Source organism: Furipterus horrens, unplaced genomic scaffold, assembly GCF_987537825.1.
Source record: "Furipterus horrens unplaced genomic scaffold, mFurHor1.1.pri manual_scaffold_6, whole genome shotgun sequence".
Classification (NCBI taxonomy): Eukaryota; Metazoa; Chordata; class Mammalia; order Chiroptera; family Furipteridae; genus Furipterus; species Furipterus horrens.
Window position 1 is genome coordinate 151162052 of NW_028327176.1, and position 22649 is coordinate 151184700.

Genomic DNA, 22649 nt, shown 5'->3' on the forward strand with positions numbered 1-22649 from the left:
GATCCTTGTGTGAATGAAGTTTGTAATGAAAAGTAGATATGTGCATTGTAAACTTCTTGGGTCCAATTGTAAAAATCCAGGAGCACCATGTAGATTAATGATAGCAGTAATGTCCCATGAGTAAAAGCATTTGTTCAGCAAATTAAATACTTGGTGTGCTATTTCAAAATAACTGCATAGCTGAAAATATTAATGGTCTCTATTAACCTAGTAGTTTTCACATATTTTTATTTTTGAACTTATATCTTTTCAAAAATTTGAAGTAAAAGGTAGAAATAAAGTCCTTTTCATCTGTTTATTCCCATATAGTTCATTAAGTCTTCATTAACTTACACTGGAAAAAAACTGATACACATACACCCACAACCACATATAGAGTTCAGAGGTACAGTTCTTAAGTTTCTTATATTTATTGATTGAATGGGATTTCTTTGTTTTTTTAGGAATTCTTTTCAAAGAAGTCAGATTGTTCTTTATTTATGTTTGGCTCCCATAATAAGAAGCGGCCAAATAATCTGGTAATAGGTAAGTATCATTTACTTGGTAATATTTTTACTTACAAAGTCACTTCATGACAAATAATTGATGATGTTGAGGATTCTGTTGTGACTAGTAAGGTCTAAACTAGTATTTTTTCCATGTGAGTTTGAATACAAATTTTTGTCTGCTGGTCTTCAGGTAAAGAAAGAATGGGCATGTAAAATATTAACCCTACCTCAAGTTGCAAATTTTTTTCTAATATAAAATATATATGTATATCCTAAATCAGTATTAGAGTTAGAAAAAAACAAAGTACCATTCCTACCTACATAGATTAACTCTTTCCTAATAAATACCTGTTTAATGGATACATTTGAAAAGAGGAAAAAAAAAACCTTGCCTGGATGTTTTGAGACCTGGTCTGCCATGCTCAGTGGCTTAGGCAAGCAAACCCTTTACCCTCTGTGGGCCTTTATTTACTCTTCTGTAGAATAAGGGAGTTTGGCTGAATGATCTCTCAAGTCCTTTCCAGGACCAAGATTGCAACAATCTATCCTAGGTAATGTTGAAAATTTAAAGAGGAGATGTGTTTGAGGGTTATAAGGTGAAAGAAAAGAGGAAGATATCAGGATGTTTTGAACATTGCTGATAAGTGGGAGCATTGCATATAAGCTGTTTGGAAAAAATAAATGCTTAAAAGAAAATGAATTTCTTTCTAGGTCGTATGTATGACTACCATGTGCTGGATATGATTGAATTAGGTATTGAGAAGTTTGTCTCTCTAAATGATATTAAGGTAAGATGCTGATAATAAACATTTTGTAATGTTGCTCTTGGGCAATAGTGACATCTTGTGGTAGAGTGTTGATACAGTTAGTTTTGTACCTTAAATAAGGAAGAACTTTATATTAGTGTGCTCTAAGATAAAAGCACAGTTTCATTTCACCTTTACTTTAAAAAGAATATATTTATAGCAGATAGCACAGGAGGGCCTTCTGGTAGGTAGACTTCAGAGTGTTTACTAACTCTTGTCTAGGCCTGTGGTTTAAATGCTATCCTTTCTCTCTGAGTTATCACAACACCTATTTTATGGAACTCCAGAAATGCTAGAATTTTCAAAGTGAGCCCCATTCTAAACCTAGGAAGCTTGAACTGATCCTACAGTATTTTGGCTACTAGCCACCAATTGTTAGCTCAGTCCTCCCCTTAAGGACTTGCATCTTTGTGTCTCCTTTGTTTGAATGGGATTATGAAATAAAAGTAGTAAATAGCAAGAAATTAAGCTCCTAGGTCCAAATTGGGCTTCTGCTCCCTCAGACCTCTGCTTCTTGATTTAATCTATTCCATCAAATACATTATTTCACTAGACCTCATAGCTATCCTATGAAAGGTGGAAATTATTTTCCCTATTGTATAGATTTAGAGATTGAAGCCCAGAGGAATTCCATTAGTGACTTGGAGTCATACATATAGTAGACAGAAAAGATATTGAAGTTCGTAATGGAAAGTTATGTAATTGTTCCAGTTTATGGGTCTTTTAAGGTCATGGTATAGTTGAAAGAATTATGGCAAATATTATAATAACTCCTTTTCCCAGTGTCTTCTAAAACAAGACATGACTTCCAGGTTTCCTGTGAGTTTGAAAAAAAGGCTCCTATCAGATCCCTACTTAGCTACACCAGCGTCCTCAGGTACAGTGTAGAACAGTAGCCCAAGGTTGGATTCAGAGGCTGAGCACTTGAGTTTGAGGCCTGTCTTGGCCATTTAGATGACATTTGTGATCTGATAAAGTCAGTTGCTTTCCTCAGTTTCAATCAAGTATTAAGTAGGTATAACAACATCAAATGAGATATGAGAAAATGCTTATCAATAAAAATGTATTGGAAGGCATTTTTTAAAGTGTGTAAGCTGCGGTACTTTATTATGGTGGAAGCCATCACTTTACGGTTTCTCTTTGTGGCTGTGCACAAATTCCTGGAGATTAGCAGGGTGTTACCTTTACCACTTCTGCCAGCCTGGTCACCAGTTAGTGGGCTTGAGCAATGCATGCATACCAACACCTCTGTTCTTTCCACTATCACTGCAGCTTGTAAACTGGAACATGAGTTGTTTTTCAGATCTCATTCTTAACAAGAACCATTTAAACTGAATGCTAAATTTTCACTCATGGAGCATATCCATAACTACAAAATTCATTAATTGCTGAGTATATGCTCACATTGGCAATCCTGCATAGACTGTTAGCCCTTCACTTTTTACCCCTTTATTTGGTTACAAGCTTATAATTTTAGTCTGTTTTGGATTGCATGTTTTGTTCTACATTTTCTTCATATTTATTTACTCTTTACTCTGCTCATTTTTAAGACATCTTCACCAGGTATTTCTTTTCTCACTTGCTTTTATTGCCAAGTCTCATCCCTTTGTTAACTCTTAAACAACATTAGATTAGTCTCTACCAGGAACTTGAGTGATTATTCTAGGAACCTGTTTTCTAAGATGGCCAAACTTCTAGGGGTAGTTTTTCTGCATAAGATAAACCTTAATGAGTGAGATGATTAAAATTTGAAGGCTAGTTGATTTTATTTTAGGTAGTATAAAATATATAATAATTCCTATATTTTATTTGAAAAGTTTGTATATAATTTATAAGAATTATTTTTCTTTGTTTAAAAACAGTTCAAAAGGTTAGTTCTAGAACTTCATGATTAAAGTATTTTTAGTATACTATATCATAGTATTTGTATAGTTAAAAAATTTTAATACCTTCAGATATTGGAGTAAAGCTCTTCCGTTGTAGCTTCTAGTTCAGGGTGTGTGATCTGCATGATAAGTACTGTTTCATGTAACTTGTTTAGTTACATTTCTATGATGCATATACTGGGTCATGACTTGAAGTAATGTTTTTTATTATTATGCATTGTGATCAGGATGGTTTAAAAGCCAAAGTTGTAGTTGGTGCTGCTTTACTTTCTCTTACTACTTAAATAACCCCCATAGGCCTAGGGGCAGTAGTAGTAGCGTCAGGTAGAACAGGTGAAGCACAGAGGGAGTCATTGGGTCTGGAAAGTCCACATAGGCCCTTCATCAGAGAGACAGGTCTTAGGCACATCTCCAAATTATAGACAGTTAAGTTTCAGGATTTGGAAGCAAAGAATGCCAACAAAAGTGATTATGGCAAAAAGGGAAGCAACTGGTGACTTCTGGTCCTACTCCAGAGGACTTTTTATAAAAAATTCTTTTTCTTTTTAATTTTTTTTTTTTTAAGATTTTTATTTATTTATTTTAGAGAAGGGGAAGGGAGGGAGAAACAGAGGGAGAAGAACATTGACCTGCAAGGGAAACATCGATCGGTTGCCTCTTGTATGCCCCAACCGAGGACCTGGCCCACAACCCAGGCATGTGCCCTGACTGGGAATCAAACCCGTGACCTTTTTGTTAACAGGCTGGCACTTAATCTACTGAGCCACACCAACCAGGGCCATTTGTTTTTTTTGTTCCCTCCCTCCCTCCCTTCTTTCTTTCCTTCCTTCCTTTTCCTTTTGCTAGATTTGAATAATACTTGATTGGTGTCAGAGCACAGGTACTAGAATCAGTGGGAAGCTCAGACTAACAACCATTTGCCTTCCTCTGTAAATTAATCCTTCAGTTAAAGACTTTTTTTCTATTTGATTTTCATTCCCTTTGATGTTTTTTAAATTTAAATCCTCTTATTACTTATATCACATTCTTCTTGGCATAGGAAACCCAGAACTGGACAAAATACTTTTTCTTGTAAGAGCTTCAACCCTGCTGAACAAGGATTAGCTCATACATCTTATATAAAATTATATTGGTTCCCATGTGGCTGTTTAGTTGGTAGTTTAATGTAGCTTTCATTTAAAAATACTGTTTATGTAATACATTAGGAAAGGCACAGTAGTACAAATAATTCAAAGAAATTACATTTATTTTGACTTTGGCTATTAGAGGGCTATGCTTGTTTGATAGCAAGTTTAGCTTTTAATTCTTTGCATAGAATAATGTTAATAGGTAGCTTATATCATTCTTTGACTACTTATTTGGCAACATGAGGGAGGGAATGAAAATTATTTTCAGTCTAAAAATCTGTGAGTTTAGAAGTCCAAACTGGTTTCAGGTCTAAAATCAATATTCATAGACATAGTTTTAGGACAGTTAGGAAAATCTGAAAATGAGTCATTACATATAAGTATCAACAACTTTAAAATCAGTATATAAACAATTTAGACTTGATAATTATATAATTACTTGTTTTCTTTCATTTCATAGAATAGTAAATGCCCTGAAGGAACAAAACCCATGTTAATATTTGCTGGTAATGATTTTGATGTAACAGAAGACTACAGAAGGCTAAAAAGTCTTCTTATTGGTAAGTGTTTTAATACTTATTATCTACAGGGTATCTCAGGTAGGCCAGTCGAAGACTCATTGTTGGCTCCTTGCCACTTCACTCCAGATATACAGTCTTTTCTTTTTGATCATTTTTCTTTTTTTCCTTTTCATTATTTTCTTATTCCCCACTGGTAGGAGACAGTTAAAAGGATGCTATACTCTATAGATTTTTATTTTTTATTTTTTGGCTATAATACCTTTGGCCTTAACCTATTTATATAGCATTTTACACTTTATAAAATGCTTACACCCATCTCCTGTCATTATGGACATTGTGAAATTAAATTTAGAAACTTGAAAAGTTAAGTTTTCAAGATGGTTATACATCATTCACTTTCCATTCAAAACCTCTACTAGTTTTTCTTAATCTGATATACAAGGCTTTTCACACTATAACTTGCTTTCTTGATCTCCCCTGATTTTCTTCCTTCTTTTTCATTAAAGGTGGTTTATTGAAATTATGTTATGCATATTCCTATTGCTTTTTGTGATTTCATTCTTATCTGGTTTTTTCTATTCTTGCAAATTTTATTTCTTTTCCAGGAAATCCTGAGTGACCTCCCCAGTTCCTTTTATGTCATTATTGGTATCCTAAGTGTCAAGTATATACTAGGTACTTTATATATATTGCTTCATTCCCACAGGAACCTTGTAAGATTGTTTTATAGATGACTTATTCATAGTGAACTATGCTAGTTCCTAATTTATGTTATGACTACATTCTTTCCTATGTGTTGATAAGTCACCTTCTTAAAATCCAAATACAATTGTTGTCATCATCTGGGACTGACATAAATTTTACCAGTTTTAAACCACTTTTTATCCTTCTTTGAAAAGTTGGCGTAATCGTTCTCCATGATTTCTTAAATGTTACTAGTACTCATTATGCAGTTACATCTGCCAGCTCTTTTCTAACTCTGGAAAGAAATTTAGTTAGTATCTATAGATATAGACACTTCTGATACTCAGCAGCATTATCTCAAATTTAATTTATTTCATTTGAGCTTTTCTTGCATCATTCTTACAAGCTTTATAAAGCTAGGCCATATACTTTTTTGGTTGCTCTTCTTTTGGATTTTTATATACTTTGCCCCAGATCATTTCTGAAAAGTTGGTTGGTTATATAAGTAAATTGTATACATGCTCTTTACAGGTCTGAATTGACTAAAAAAGGCTTGTGGACAGATTCATTGCTTTCATTTTGCTTATTGGGATTATTTATGGTCTTATTGCCAGGTTTAACAATTTAGAACTTTTCATTTCTTTATTAATAAATGGCTACTTTTAGAAAACTTGAGTACCACTATAACCTATTTAATCCTTTGTAAAGCGCTTGAGTTTGGTGACATGCCATTTTACAGGTGGGAAAGTGGAGGCTCAGAGAGGCAGGTACTAAGTAGGTGAGCCAGAATCAAAACCCAAAGCCTGAGTTTTTTTGCCTATACTGTCCATCAAGCAGTGGTAAACAATTCCCTTGTAGAGTCTTTGCTACTGGTGCTAACCTGTATTTTTAATGAAAATTTGAAAGTCATACATGAAAGACAATGACCAAAATAAAGAAAAAAAACACGATATTATTTTGTGCTTTCACTGAATTTTAGCAATAACCACATATTGCAAAGATGGGGGGAAAGGTCTGAAAACCATAAAGGAGTCTGGGGAAAGAAGATAGACAGGTAGAGAAATGGAGTGAGATTGTTGGGTACCAAGGGAAATTGAGCTTTTAGTACAAATATGAAGTAGGGCAGCTACAGACTTCTAGTTTGTTTTGTCTTCAAATGAAATAAAGTAGAGCAGAGGGAAAGAGAATTTTATCAAGGGCTTTCTTCCTTCTAGGAAGTTTTGTGTGTGTGCAATTGGCCAGAAAGAAAAGTTAATTCCTTAACTTAAGTATTTTCATGGCAGGTACCCATTTTGTTCGTCCTGAATTTTGCTTCTGCTTTGCTTTCTTAAATATATAGATTGGTGGTTAATCTTAGTGGGTCCTACTTTATGGAAAACCAGTAAATACCTACTTTTAGATTCAATTCATCCTAATTATTTTAACAATAAGCACCTTTATTACATGACTGAGAGAGAGGGAGGAGGATTTATTTGCCTTTCTGGGCCTTGATTCTCCTCAGACAGAACTCCAGCTCTTCGCAGCAGAGCACACAGCCATCTGCACAGCGCATTGGCCTGGTCTGAGCAGTGCATGCAAGAAGCTTGCCCTGCTGGAACTGTTCCTTGAGAAGACTGCTGATTTTGGCATTCTTTTTCTTTTTATCATACTTCTTCTGAATTTTCTTTGATCGTTTTTTGTTTAAGATCTTTCCCTCCTCAGGAGCCAGCTTGTCCCCCTTCTTACAACCTAGCGGGACTTGTACCGCTGTTGGTAAGATGTGCTGTCAGTAAGGATGATGCAGTTCTTTATTGGGGCCTTGGGGTGGACCAGTTTGTTATTAATGCATTGTAGACAACCTCAGTAACCCTTATTTGGCACATGTAACAGAACAAATACTATAGACTGGGAGGCTTAAATAATAGAAATTTTTTCTCACCATTGTGGTGGCGAGAAGTCCAAAATCAAGTTTCCAGTATGAACTGTTGCTGGTTGGCTTCTTGCTATGTGCTCACATAGCTTTTCCTCCATCTGTGTGCAGGGAAAGAAGGGAGGAAAGAGGGAGGGAGTCAGAGGAAAGGTGCCAGCTTTCTGGTATCTCTTCTTCTGGGACATGAATCCTATGGGATCAGGGCCCCACCTTTATGACATAAGTCATTTAACCTAAATTCCTTAAAGACCCCATTCCAAATACAGACACACTAGGGGCTAGAGTTTTAATCTATGAATTTTGGGAAACAAACATTCAGTTTATTATGGTAATATTATTCCCATATGGTGGATGAAGAGCTAGTAAGTGATAGAATCGGGATCTGATTTACTCTCTGATTCCCTGGTCCTTTTCCAGTGTCTTTACTTATGCACATAGTAACATTTCAGATAATATTTTTGCTTAGAATTGATCCATTGAAAAAATGTCCAAGCTGAGGTCTTCCTTCTGACTATAACCAATTTATCTTCTACCTCTTCCACCTCCTTAGTTCTACTTAACTGGGTTTTTATCCTTATTCCTATACTCACCTTCAATTTTACGTAAACCATCATGTCTGCTGATTTTAGGATGAGCCTTTTCAGCAGTCTCTGAGGTTCAATACACTGTCATCTGCTGTCACATCACCCCTTTGATGCTTCAAACTCCTCTTGTACTTTTATTGCCACAATCCTGCGATCAGCTCTTTCTCTTAAGGAGCCCTGTTTTTTGTTTGTTTAAGATTTTATTTATTTTTAGAGAGAGGGGAAGGGGGGAGGGAGAAAGGGAGAGAAACATCAACGTGTGAGAGAAACATCTATTGTTTGCTTCTCACATCCCTTCCCCAACCCCCACCAGCCAAGGACCTGGCCCACAACCCAGGCATGTGCCCTGACTGGAAATCAAACTGGTGACCTTTTGGTTTGTAGGATGACGCCCAACCCACTGAGCCACACCAGTCAGGATGCCCTCGGTTGGTTTGTTTGTTTAAGTGAGAACTTACCTTAGAACTCAGTCTGGGTGCTATAGATTGTTTGTGGGCTAATCATTGTTTCCAGGCTTTTTTAGTGGACAGAACTATGAAATATGTTTGTTAAGATAAAATATATCCTGAGTTCATATTGAAATTTCTAAAGCAAAATTAGGACAAAACTATCTTAACTTGGTTGACCCCACATAAGTAGCTTCTTTCATCCATGACAAAAATTTAGGTTCTCAGTGACTTCAACATAATTATGCGATTACTTTATACTGTACTACACACACAACAGTCTCAGCATAAGATACCAGTATTACCACTGGTTATATGACTGTTGAGTGCAGGTGAAGGTTTTTGGTTTTGTTTGTTTTGCAGTTGTGCTTTTCTATAACATATGCTTTTGGGAAGATAATTACTGTTAAGTTACTGTGTTTTGAGGTCACTTGAAAGCTCTTCTGCATGATTATACTTATACCTGCACTTCAGTACACAGGTTCATTTAATTTTGTTTTCAATTTGTAAAGATTACTTTAAATTTTTTCCTTATTATTTTTAAACAACTTTTGAGGTGTAATTTACAGTCAGGTACACATTTAAATGTTAAAAATTTGATGGATTTTGACATGTATACACATGTGCAAACACCATTGCAGTCAAGATACAGACCCCTTCCTTCACCTCCCAAAATTTCCCTGCGCCCCTTTGCAATCCTTCCTTTTCTCTGTACTAAGCAAACAGTGATATGCTTTCTATCATTATAGATTAGTTTGCATTTTCTAGAATTTTAGGTTAATGTGTGCACTTTTCTTGACCTGGCTTTACCCAATTTTTTTTTTTTTTAGATTCATCTGTGTTGCTATATGTATCAGTAGTCATTTCTTTTTATTGCCAAGCAATATTCCATTTATAGCTATTCCATAATTTATTTCTCCATATGTTAATAGACATTTGGGTTGATTCCAGCTTTTGACTATTATCGATAGACCTGCTATAAACATTTATATACAAATTTTTGTTGGCATATGTTTCATTTCTAGGAATAGAATGGTAGAGTCATTTGACTAGTATATGTTCAGCATTTTAAGAAACTGATTTCCATTGAGATTGTCCAATTGTACATTTCCACGAGCAGTGTGTGAGAGCTCTATTTGGATAAACTTATGTACGAGTTTTTCTTATTAAATGTTATTTGTGTATGTATTTCCATTTATCCTCCTCCTCCTTGGGGTTCAGTCCTCTTAGCAGTAAAATGAAGGGATCCAGACTTGAGTGCTGTTCTCCAGACTTCTCTCATTCGTGCGCTGCCTTCATAGCTTCAGCCAAGTCCATGTAGTTAGTATCCATAGTCTTGTTCACTGGGGATTTTTCTTTGAAATAACTCCCCTTTTAATTATTTTTTTTAATTTTAATTTTTTAAAATTTATTTATTGTATTTTTTTTCTATTACAGTTGTCCCACTTTTTCCCCATTGTACCCCCCCCTGAAATTAACTCCCCTTTTTTAAAGGATTATTTATGTCCCTACCATTATGAAAAATGATATATAATAAAATAAATAACACATAGTAAATTATATCTGCCTGTATATAATTTAAGATAATCTCATGTGCCACTAGTGGTATGATTATCAATCTGTGGAAAAAACAGCCTAATCACTGATCTTGGTTTTTTCTTGCCTTTAACAGTTGAGATTTCTTGTTAGAATTTTCTTGTTTGTTGGCCTCCAGCATAAAACAAAGTCTTCTTTGATTTAATAGTCAATGTTTCAACATCCACTTTTATAGAAATTTGCCATCTTAATCTACCTGTTTTATAGATTAAAATTTTATGTCTTGATACTTAATATCTGTACTAAATATGACTTCTATGCTAAGCATTGGCTTAGATGGAGAACTTCAAAACTGAAAAATTAAAATCGCTTAGTAGCCCTGGCTGGGTAGCTCAGTTTGTTAGAGCATTGTCCCATGCACCAAAAGGTTGCAAGTTCAATCCCTGGTCAGGGCATATTCCTCGGGGTGCATATGGGAGGCAACAGATTGATGTTTCTCTCCCCTCTCCCCCTTCTCCTTCTCTAAAAATCAATAAAATGTATCCTTGGTAAGGATTAAAAAAATAATAATAAAATGGCTTTAGTAAACTAAACAGAGAAATGCAGTCATGAGATTAGCAGAGGGGTGGGATGGAACAGTCAGGCATTTTTCAGGGAATAGTTGTAACAATCTAATATATGTGCTTTTAGATTTTTTCAGAGGCCCCACAGTATCAAATATCCGCCTGGCTGGTTTAGACTATGTCCTGCACTTCACTGCACTGAATGGGAAGATTTACTTTCGAAGCTATAAGTAAGTGCATTTTTTAGCATGTTTTTTATTAATCCCCATGGTCAGTATTTTAGTGTGACTGTTTATAGAGTACAAACTTGGAATTGATGTTGGGCCAAAAGTTTGGAGGGTTTGCAGAACAACAGTGGCACAGCCCTCTGTGCTGATCCTCAAGTGTGTTTCCTGCTGACTTCTGTCTGTAACCCTGCTTTTCCAGGGCCCTGGAGCATCTAACGCTGCACTCCCTCTGAGCTTAGAACACTAATATGGTCTTGACCCCACTTGATGCAGTACTGTATCTCCTTATTTTTCTTGACTAGACTCAGAGCATGAAGCCACAAGACTGAGGCCAGCCAAAGCAAATCTCAAAACCTGAGTGTAAAAAGTGGAGTCTGAAATAAATAAGAAGATTTCAGTGCCTAGAATGATTTTACCCTCTTTCTTCTGCCTAGGCCTATTATGCCTTCTCCCACCACAATATAAATCCTAACAAGCTGATTTTGTTTTTCTTAAATAGCTTAATGACATGCTACAGTTGTGCCTTTTGAGTCGACAGCTCATGCTTTCCTAGAGAGTGCATTGACTCAGACAGTCCGTCTTCCTTTGAACATGGAATTCAGCCTGTTTGCTTGGAGCTGTGGCATGGCAGGGCAGCCTGAAAGCCAGCAGCTCAGTGTGGCAAAAGCGTCTTCTGTGCAGCAGCGTTGTTTGTGCAGCCATCTGTGCACTTCAACATTTCAGTCCTGTTTTTAATTTTGTTGCTTCTTCAAAATGCAGTATGTGGTTGACCAGCTTATGTCCAATGAGCATCCAAATGAAACTAAATAGTCATCTCTTTTGTCAGTAATTTTCATCTTTGTCTCAGCCGTATTGAGTCAGATAATTCAGTTCTTCCTACCATATAATTAATACCCCTACTTGTGTTTTTCTATTTTCCTTTGCTTTAAGTAATAATATAAGGAAATGCAATAAAGTACCCACATGACTACAGTATATAATTAGGGATTTTATAATCAATTTTGACTTGTTGAGCTTGAAAGCCCCTTAAGTCTGTTGTTTGAATTGCCCAACTTGATTTGGGGGCTTTTAAAACTATATTAATAATTATAAAGTTGGTGTCTCCTGTTTAGAGAGCAAGAAATAAAAGATGCATAATCACTGACAAAACTTTTTGCAAGTAGACCCTGAGAATACGAGTGAAATTATTAAAAATACATAATAATAACCTAAAAACTTTCATAGCGTACAATTTCAAAGAAGGTATCAGAACTTGTATTTAGTGAAAAGAAAGATTAATTTGTAAAGAAAGAAAGAAGCACAGAAAATTTAAAAATGGACAGAAAATTAGCAAGTCAGACTTCTGAACAAGTATAAATTAGCAGTGTAACTATACACATCCATGTGTCCATTTACTTTCAGAAAAATATAATTTGTGGACTCACCATTAGGTTAGCATGGCAACTCCTATAATGGAAAAAGAAAGTTTGAATTTTTAAAATCAGAGTCTCTAGTGTAAAATTTGAATTCCAGGGTTTCATATATGCCCTGTAATGCCTATTAGCTATTGATTTTGAAATAGAAAATGAACATTGTGATTGAGAGCTGACTGCTACTGGGAAAATAGTTAACTATGTGAATTAGCGTAGCATCTGGGGGCTGTACCATGCCTGGGAAGGGAAGAAGAGATGTTCCCAGGAATGATCATCAGCATCACCTCTGAGTCTAGTGACCTGTCTCTCTGGGCTGGGGTTCAGCCACAGGATACAGGCAGGCCACTTCTCAGGGCTTCTGTTTTTCATTTGCAAAGTTTAACAATACCATTTAGGCAATTCTGTGGTCCCTCTGAGATTGATCCTTTATAAGAGGGAAAGAGGGTGCAGATAGAGGTGGAAAATGACAAACTTAGAATTGGGTTTTGTTTTTTTTTGTCTTGTTCAGTTGGGTATCAATTATAGCATCTGACTTAGTGCAGCTCCTGGGACTTCTGTGCAGGCTGTATGGGGTCCTGCCCTCTTTCTTTTACCATGCGCCAGCCCGTAAGCATTTGTAAAAGGTGATAGGTAATGTTCACCCACATTATTTGTGAAAGTTAATAAGGCTTGTAAAAGGGTTTTGAGCTTGAATGAAAGGAATTCTGGACATGAAATTATATTAATATAACCTCTGACCTGACCTACTGGTGGAATAAGTCAGTATTACTGACCTCTGTATATCCTTATAATAATTTTTTCCTTATATATGAGTGACAGTCTGTATCCTTGGAGAACTTTATTCACTATAGGTTCAGAACCATTAATGTGAAACAGCCTTGAATTAAACTTCATGTAGCCTTTGCAGTGGCATTGGGTAGGATTTATGGGGAGAAATAAGCAAAACAGGAAATGTTAGCATACCTTTAAAAGCAGACACAACCTACTAGGTAAGGGGTTTAAGTAATAACAGAATCTCAGCAGAAGAGAGGGAACATGCAAGGGGAAAAAATAAGGAAATTACAATTTGAACAAGAGTGGTACTGCCAGTCTTTATCAAGAAATATGCAAATAATATTTAAAAATATATAGAAATTACCAATTAACATGTCTAGTACCTGGAGCCCATTTGAGAGGGAAGGAACTGAATTCTGTTTCCTTGTGTCCCTGTATCTTATACCATATGGTCTTGCAGAATTGATCGTCACTTTTGATTTAGAGCTTATAGAGAAGACAAAACAAATCTTGAGGTTGGGATTTGAGATGGAGATTAGGCATATGATGTAAAAGTTCTGGGCAATAGATATTTGGTAGGAGATAGGAAAGCCTGAAATTGAAATATCTGTAACAGTTCCCCCCTTATCCGCTGGGCATATGTTCTAAGACCCCCCCAGTAAGTGCCTGAAACCAAGGATAGTACTGAACCCTAATCAACTTCTTTAACTTGTCATTTTCATTTTCTTCAGCAGCAGACGCAGCCTTTTCAGTAGTTTTTATATTTTCAGTCCAAACCTATTTTTGAATCTGTGTAACTATCCCTTACTTGCAGTAAATGACTTGGTGTCACTTGTTTCAGGGAGATCCCTTGCTGAAGTCTTCATATGGGCTCAGTGCTTTCTGGTGCAACACTTTGCTGTCGATCAGAACACATTTTCTATTCATATATATCACCCATGAATTTCATGTCTCTTCTGTCTTAACTAAGCACTTACCATGCAGTGTGGCCTTAACTTTAACAGGTTGAGGTAACACAGCAAAACTAGCACAGACTTTTTTTCCTTCTTCATAATTTTATGGGTAGAAGATTTATCCTTACTAAGATCTTAGAAGCCTCAGGATATGATATTTTTCTTCTCTTATTAAATTGAGAACTTCCACCTTTTCACTTAAAGGAAGCACTTTATGGCATATCTGAGCTGTCAGCATCACTACTCTTGCACTTTGGGGCAGTTATTAAGTAAAATAAGGGTAACTTGAACACAAGCACTGCAATAACTTGACAGTTGATCTGATAACCGAGATGGCTGCTCCGTGATGGTCAGAGAGCCTGCACAGCATGGCGACGCTGGGCAAAGGGATGATTCACATCCTGGGCCTGACGGCAGGGCCATGTGAACTTTCTTCATGATACTCAGAATAGTGCACAGTTTAAAACTTCTGAATAGTTTATTTCTGGAATTTCTCATTTAATATTTTTGGACCACTGTTAACCACAGGTAACTGAAACTGGGAAATGAAACCACAGATTAGGGGGCACTACTGTATCTTCTAAAAACGTTGCAGTGTGTACAACGGGATGAAGGTGAAAGAAGTGGATTTAATGAGTTAACAATAGTCTTTTTGTTTTTCTTAGCATGATCACAAGAATAATTTATAAATTCTCTATTAATATATTTCCTTGGAGAAGGAGTGAACAGGTTTTTTAAAGGATTAACAAGTGATGATTTTAGATTCTACACATCATTATTGAAAGTAAAAGAGAAAGGATGATAGGCCTATCACCAGAAACCATGTGCAGGGAACTGAAAACTAGACAAATTTTCTTCTATTTGTATCAATTTGATATCAGTAAACATGCTCCATGGAACATTTAAGATTAGGCCATTTAATCCTGGCTGGGGTGGCTCAGTGGGTTGAGTTTCGGCCTGTGAACCAAAGGGTCGCCGGTTTGATTCCTAGTCAAGCCACATGCTTGGGTTGCAGGCCAGGTCCCCAGTGGGGGGAACGCAAGAGACAACCACACATTGATGTTTCTCCCCCTGTCTTTCTCCCTTCCTTCCTCTCTCTCTAAAGAATAAATAAAATCTTTAAAAAAGCAAAAGAAGATTAGGCCATTTACATAGGATGGCACTCTAACTTAATTCTTTGATAAATAGCAACATACATAGTTACTCAGAAGAAATCTTAATTCTATATACCATTAAAAATTACTTTGTTAGGAGGACACTTCTATAAATAAAAAGGTGTTTTAGAGCAGTTTTGCCACATCTATCTAGTGGTAGTACGGTGATCCTAATCCATTAAGCATGCCGTGAACTGTCCCGGATCGACAAGTCTTCCACTTAGTTGAAGGTGAGCATTTTAAGCAGTAGAAAACATTTTCATTGAAATTTTATATGTAACTTCCCTGATTTCTTAAGTAGCCAACAGGACACATTTTTTTCTTGATGTGTTCATCAAGATACTAATCTTTATATGATTCAGCATTGTAACTGGTTTATTTGGAGGCACCGAAAATGTGGATGCAGATGCAGAAGTATGTGTGATATGACTCTCTGATGATCACTGCCTGTGTATGCTTTGAATTGGTTCTTTGCGAAGCTGCTGTGAGCCAGCCAACTTCAGCTTTTAACAGTATTTTCCTCGCAGTGAGCCTGAGACAGGCGCTCTCTCTCCTGGAACCATGTAAAGAGAGTGGTTGCCTAAGGACCCTCTTTTAGGGCTTTACCCTGTGCTTGCTCCCTTCGAGTTCCATACTAATATTCATTTATCTTTTAATGTTAGTACAGTTTTTTTTTTTTTCTCTTGTTTTCACACTATATATCCTAGGCTGGTGGGGTTTTTTTTCTTCTTTTTTCTTTCTTGTTCAACTGGATATAAATTACTATGTCTGATACAGCATATGTATCACTGTGACTTCCTGCAGCCCGTAAATGCATCTCCTGTGGGCAGACTGTATTGGTTGACCATCTGTGTGTGACGCACTCAAGGCCCAAAGGGCTGCTAATTAGCTTTTGCAAATGCACTTCTTCCCAGTGTTTGCTGCTCTCTTGGATATTCCTTACTGCTCTTTCCTCTTCTTTTTCTTTTCTCATGTCACCTGTTGCCTCTCTCACACTCTGGCTTTTGTGTAAAAAGGCTGACCTTGTATAAACATTGTTATTCAGTCAGTTCTTTTTTTTTTTCCATGTGGAGATCTGGCCACTGTAACAAATTGAGTCAGCTTAGAAAACCTTAAAGTCTTTCAGCTGTTTTTGCGGTATCACTCATAAAAAGAATTTGTTGGTCTTGCTGTCTCCCCACTGTATCCCATATGTTTCCAGATCCAGAGCTATTGGGACATATGGTATCCAGCAAGTTATGGTTAAAGTAAGATTTTAAAGTTCATTATAATCTATAGAAATCAGTAAATGTATGTGCTGTGGAGAAAAGTTGATTCTAAATAGGTCTTAGAGAAATAAGAATCTGTTAATCGTTTAAACATAATGTTTTAACACCCAATTAAAATTATTTTATCTTATGTAAATCTTATGTAAAATGAAGTCAGATCAAAAGAGTCCATTTCTTAGAAGAATTGTGTATCTCACTTGCTGTTTCTCAACAATATTATATACTTTTATTTTTTTATTTTTAAAAATACACAAATCAAAGAATACACTTGGCCTAAATATATGAAGTCGTTAAGATGCTTAGCTTTTCTAAAGATTTTGTCATTTTATGGAACTGTGATTTCTTGGACAAAAATATTTGGTGGGAATAGGATGTTTTATCAAAGTCAGAGCAATATTTCTTTCTTTCCATTTCACGAAGGCTGCTGTTGAAAAAATCTGGCTGCAGAACACCACGGATTGAATTAGAGGACATGGGACCCTCATTGGATCTGGTTCTAAGGAGGACGCATCTGGCGTCAGATGACCTTTATAAGTTATCCATGAAAATGCCAAAAGCCCTCAAGGTACTTGACTTGTAGATTGTATATTCCACTCTTTTTAAAAGGCATACATTTAAAGAATATACCTAAAGAGATAAATATAATAGATAAAATTAGACTCTCAAGAAAAGGAGAAGGAAGCAAGTAAGCCAACCACAACGGATACATAAAAGACTTGCAGAAACCAGGCATCAGCTGTGGCTGAGAACTTTCTTGTTAGCCAGGAATGCCAATTTTCAGGAAAAAGCATCATTGTTCTGGGCATTGTGAAGACTGGGAATTTAGAGCACAGGATGTGTAACTCATACTTCCATAAAATGTGTTTTGACTTTTGAATGGCTTCAAAGCACACGTAGAGATGACATCTTTGGAATGCCAATAAAGACATGATAGTCACAATCCTTTAAGCTAAACACAGGAAATTCTCTCAATGCATGTTAAAGGTTAGTGTAATCTATTGTGCTGCATATCGAAGTGGGGTCTGACAGTTTATTTGGGAATTGTTAGAAATCCTGAATCTCAGGTCCCACCTTAGACCTAGTGGATTAGAATCTGCATTTTAACAAATGATTTGTATGTACATTTGAATTTGAGAAGAAAGGTCAATAGGATTATAGACTATAATATTGAAGGGGAGTCATCACTAATGGAAATTGTTAGTGAGTTAATTGTTGTACATTAGATTTTTATCAGCTTATAATAGTAGACACTATTAAATATATACATATTTTTTTTTTATAGCCAAAGAAGAAGAAAAATATCTCCCATGATACTTTCGGTACAACTTATGGAAGGATTCATATGCAGAAGCAAGACTTGAGCAAACTACAAACCAGGAAAATGAAGGGGTTGAAGAAGCGACCTGCAGAAAGGATAACAGAAGACCAGGAGAAAAAATCAAAGAGAATTAAAAAAAATTGATGGAACTTACCCAGTAACTAGTTTTATTGTAGTCTGTTTACTTAAAGAGAATTATCAATCATCAGTTATTTCAAGTTTCTTACAAGATTGTATTGTATATTTTTATACAGTAATAATTTACATAAACTATAAATTACATATATTATGAACAGTAATGTACTATTATTAGGTTGAAAGTAAGCCTCTTACTAAAGACATTTTTTTCTCCATGATATACCTCTGTGTCTCCACCCACCCTGCAAAATCCCCTATCTCATTGGTTGGGTGAGTGAGGAGGATCTCCAGAACAGCCATTGGTATCTCAGAGAATTTCTGAGTTAAGCTTTAGAGAAAAGGAGGAAGCCGTGAAAAGTAGAAATGGCCTGAAGAAAGTGTGTACACATGCAGCATGACCTACATGGAAAGTTGTCACCATCTCCCAACATACCTATTATCTGGCTTTTATATTTTACCTTTCAGTTATTTTGCCTGAAATTCTACTAGTTAGACATTAATTTGAAATTTTAATATTTGTGTCATAAAACATAGGTCTCTAAGAAAGATATTTACTACCTGATCATTGACATATTACCTAACTATTGATTATTTCAAGAGATTCTGCTACTAATTGGAGTCTTAACCCACTTCTCTGAGAGAAAGGAAGTTTAATAGGGGTAGAGTGAGAAAGGAAAGAATGGGTAGGATTTAAGACACAGGGCACTTCAGGGTGCTAGGCAGCTAAAGGCCATGCAAAGGCCCCGGGTGTTTGCACACTGAGCTTTTAAAGATGTTTTATTGTTTATGCTATTACAGTTGTCCCAGTTTTTCCCCCTTTGCCCAGCTCACTCCCCATTTCCATAGTCCCCACACTGTTGTCCATGTCCATGGGTCCATCATACATGTTCTTTGATCCCTTCACCTTCTTTCAAACAGTCCCCACTTCCCTCCTCCCTCTTACAACTGTCAATCTGTTCCATGATACAATGCCTGTAGTTCTATTTTGCTCATTAGTTTATTTTGTTCATGAAATTTTCTTTTTTTAAAATTTTTTTATTGAATTTATTATGGTGACATTGATTAGTAAAATTATATAGGTTTCAGGTGTACAGTTCTATGATGCATCATCTGTATATTGTATTATGTATTCACCACCCCCAGTCAAGTCTATCACCATTTATTCCCCCTTTACCCTCTTCTGCTCCCTCACTTCTTTCCCTCTTGTAATCACCATACTGTTTTCTGTGTCTGAGTTTTTTAAAATTATTTTGCTCAATCCCTTTATCTTGTCCACTCAGCACCCCCAGTTCCCCTCCCCTCTGACACCTATGAGTCTTTCTGTTTTCTTTGTTAGTTTATTTCGTTCATTAGATTCTGCATATAAGTGAAGTTATATGGTGCTTGTCTTTATAAAGAGACTGGCTTATTTTCCTTAGCATTATATTCTCCAGGTCAATGCTTACTGTCGTAAAAGGTAAGCTTTCTTTTCTTACAGTGAGTAGTATTCCATTGTGCAAATGTACCACTGTTTTTTTGTTTTTTTTTTATCCACTCATCTACTGATGGGCACTTGGGCTGCTTCCAAATCTTGGCTGTTGTAAATAATGCTACAGTGAACATAGGAGTGCATATATTCTTTCGAATTAGTGTTTTGGGTTTCTTTGGATATAGTCCTGGAAGTGGAATCACTAAGTCATAAGGCAGTTCCATTTTTAATTTTTTGAGGTAACTATACTGTTTTCCACAGTGGCTGCAGTGATCTCCATTCCCACCAATAGTATATGAGGGTTCCCTTTTCTCCACATCCTCACCAGCACTTGTTGTTTGTTGATATATTGATGACAGCCATTCTGACAGGTGTAAGGTGATATCTCATTGTGGTTCTAATTTGCATTTTTCTGATTAGTGACATTGAGCATCTTTACATATGTCAGTTGGCCATCTGATGGCCACTTCTTTGGAGAAGTGTCTATTCAGGTCCTTTGCCCATTTTTTCATTGAATTGGGTTTTTTTTTTTGTTTTTTTTGGTGGTGTTTTTATAAGCTTTTTATAAATTTTGGCTGTTACCCCATATCACATGTATCACTGACAAATATGTTCTCCTAAAGTAGGTTGTGCTGATGATTTCCTTTGTTGTACAAACCCTTTTTAGTTTGACGTAGTTCTATTTGTTTATTTTTTCTTTTGTGTCTGTTGCATGAGGAAATATATTAGAAAAAATATTGCTATAAGAAATATCTGAGATTTTACTGCCTGTGTTTTCTTCTAGGATTTTTATGGTTTTCAAGTCCAACATTCAAGTCTTTAATCCATTTTGCATTCATTCTTGTATATGTTGTAAGAAGGTGGTCTAGTTTCATTTTTTGCACATATCTGTCCAATTTTCCCATCCCCATTTATTGACTAGACTGTCTACCCCATCGTATGTTCTTTCCTCCTTCATCAAATACTAATTGGCCATAAAGGCATGGCTTATATCTGGACTGTCTATTCTGTTTCATTAATCTATATGTCTACGTATTTTTTATGCTGTTTCTATTACTCTGGCCTTATAGTATAGTATTTTCAGTTTGTTTCTTCAGTGTCTTATAATTTTCCAAGTACAGGTCTTTTACATCCTTGGTTAAATTTATTCCTAGGTATTTTATTTTAGATGCATTCGTAAACAGGATTGTATTCATAGTTTCCCTTTCTAATGATTTATTATTGGTGTATATAAATGCAATTGATTTTTGGATATTTATTTTATATCCTGCTACTTTACTGATTTCATTTTTCAGTTTGTTTTTTCTTTTAATTGGATCTTTAGGATTCTCTATATACATATTGTATCATCTGGAAATAATGGAGTTGTTTCTTTTTCTTTTTATTCCTTGAATTTCGTTAGTTGTAATCTGTGTATTCAGGATTTTTTATTCTTCCTGATTCAGTTTTGGAAAATTCCATGTTTCTAGGAGTTTATCCATTTTGTCCAGACTATTCAATTTATTCACATATCCTTCTTCATAAGATTTTCTTAAAATCCTTTGAATTTCTTTAGTGTTAGTTGTTACTTCTCTTTCATTTCTGATTTTATTTCTTTGGGTCCTCTCTTTTTCTTGATGAGTTTGGGTAAAGGTTTGTCAATCTTGTTTATGTACTCAAAGAACCAGATCTTGGTTTCATTGACCTTCCATATTGTTTTTGGTTTTTTTTTTTTAGACTCTACTTTATTTCTGCTTTGATCTTTATTATTTCCTTTCTTCTACTCACTTTTGGCTTTTTTATTTTCTAGTTCCCTTACATGTAAAGTTAGATCGTTTATTTGAGATTTTCTTATTTCTTGAGGTAGGCCTGTAATGCTATAAATTTCCCTTGTAAGACTGTTTTCACTGTATCCCATAGATTTTGGATTGTTGTGTTCTCATTTTCTTTAGTTTCAAGGTATCTTTTGATTTCTTCCTTGATCTCGCTGTTAAACCATTCATTGTTTATTTAATAACATGTTATTTAGCTGCCATGTCTTTGTGTGTTCTTTAAGGTTTGTGTGTGTGTGTGATTTTCTAGTTTCATACAGTTAGGTTCAGAGAAGATGCTTGATATGATTTCAGTCTTAAATTTATTGAGACTTGTTTTATGTACTAACATGTAGTCTATCCTAGAAGATGTTCCACGTGCACTTGAAAAGAATATATATTCTGCTGCTTTGGGATATAATTGTCTGAAGATACCAATTAAATCCATTTGATTTAGTGTGTCATTTAAGGCCACCGTTTCCTTGTTAATTTTCTTGCTGGAAAATCTATCCATTGATATCAACGGGGTGTTAAAATCCCCTACTATGACTGTATTACTGTCGCTCTCTTCCTTTATGTCCGTCAAGACTTGCTTTATTTGTATATTTAGCTGCTACTCTGTTGGGTGCATAAATGTTTACAAGGGTTATATCCTCTTGTTGGATTGTTCCCTTTATCATTATGTAGTGACTTTCTTTGTCTCTTACTATAGTCTTTGTTTTAAAGTCTATTTTGTCAGACATAAGTATTTGCTACCCCAGTTTTTTTTCTATTTTAATTTACATGAAATATTTTTTCATACCTTTAATTTTAGTCTATATGTGTCTTTCATTTTGAGGTGGGTCACTTGTAGATAGCATATATATGGGCCGTGTTTTCCTTTTTCTGTTTTTAGAGATTTTTTTATTTTGTAGAGAAAGGGGAGAAGGGAGGGAGAAAGAAAGGGAGAGAAACTGAGGACCTGGGCATGTGCTCTGACTGGGAATTAAACCAATGACCTTTCAATTCACAGTCCAGTGCTTACTCCACTGAGCCACACCAGCTAGGGCCTCCATCAGTTTTAAATGATAGCTTTGCTGGGTAAACTATTGGTTTTATGTCCTTGATTTTCATCACTTTGAATATTTCATACCAGTTCCTTCTGACCTAAAATGTTGCCGTTGAGGAATCAGCTGACAGTCTTACGGGAGCTCCCTTACAGTTAACTAACTTTCTCTTGTTGCTTTTCATTTTTCTTTTTATTGATTCTAGGGAGGGAGAGAAACATCAGTTGGTTGCCTCTTGCACACAACGCAACTGGGGATAGAACCTGCAACCCAGGCATGTGCCCTAAGAATTGAACCTGTGATCTTTTGTTTTGCAGGGCAATGCCCAACCCACTGAGCCACACCAGCCAGGGCTCTTTGTTTCTGACTGGTTCTTTTCATGGTTGCTGTGTCCTTTTTCATGCTTTGTAGTTCTAAGTTCCTTGAACATCCTTATAATCATTTTTTTTAAAGACTGTATCTGATAAATTGCTAGTCTTTGTTTCATTCAACTCCCTTTTTCTGGAGATTTTTTTCTCTTCTTTCATTTCAGGTTTGTTTCTTTGTCTCAT

At 35.8% G+C, this 22649-nt stretch overlaps 1 protein-coding gene across 3 annotated transcripts in view; it reads left to right on the forward strand.

The window, feature by feature from the left end:
* RPF2 (ribosome production factor 2 homolog) overlaps positions 1-17809 on the forward strand; it is a 32965-nt gene extending 15156 nt beyond the window's left edge. For all 3 annotated transcript variants that reach the window (XM_090280584.1, XM_090280585.1, XM_090280586.1), the window contains 6 exons: positions 444-525; positions 1200-1276; positions 4768-4867; positions 10678-10780; positions 16759-16903; positions 17621-17809. In XM_090280584.1, the coding sequence (XP_090136710.1) occupies positions 444-525; positions 1200-1276; positions 4768-4867; positions 10678-10780; positions 16759-16903; positions 17621-17800 (687 nt within the window). In that variant the 3' untranslated portion in view covers positions 17801-17809. The remainder of the gene's footprint in view (positions 1-443; positions 526-1199; positions 1277-4767; positions 4868-10677; positions 10781-16758; positions 16904-17620) is intronic.
* The last annotated feature ends 4840 nt before the right edge of the window (positions 17810-22649 follow it).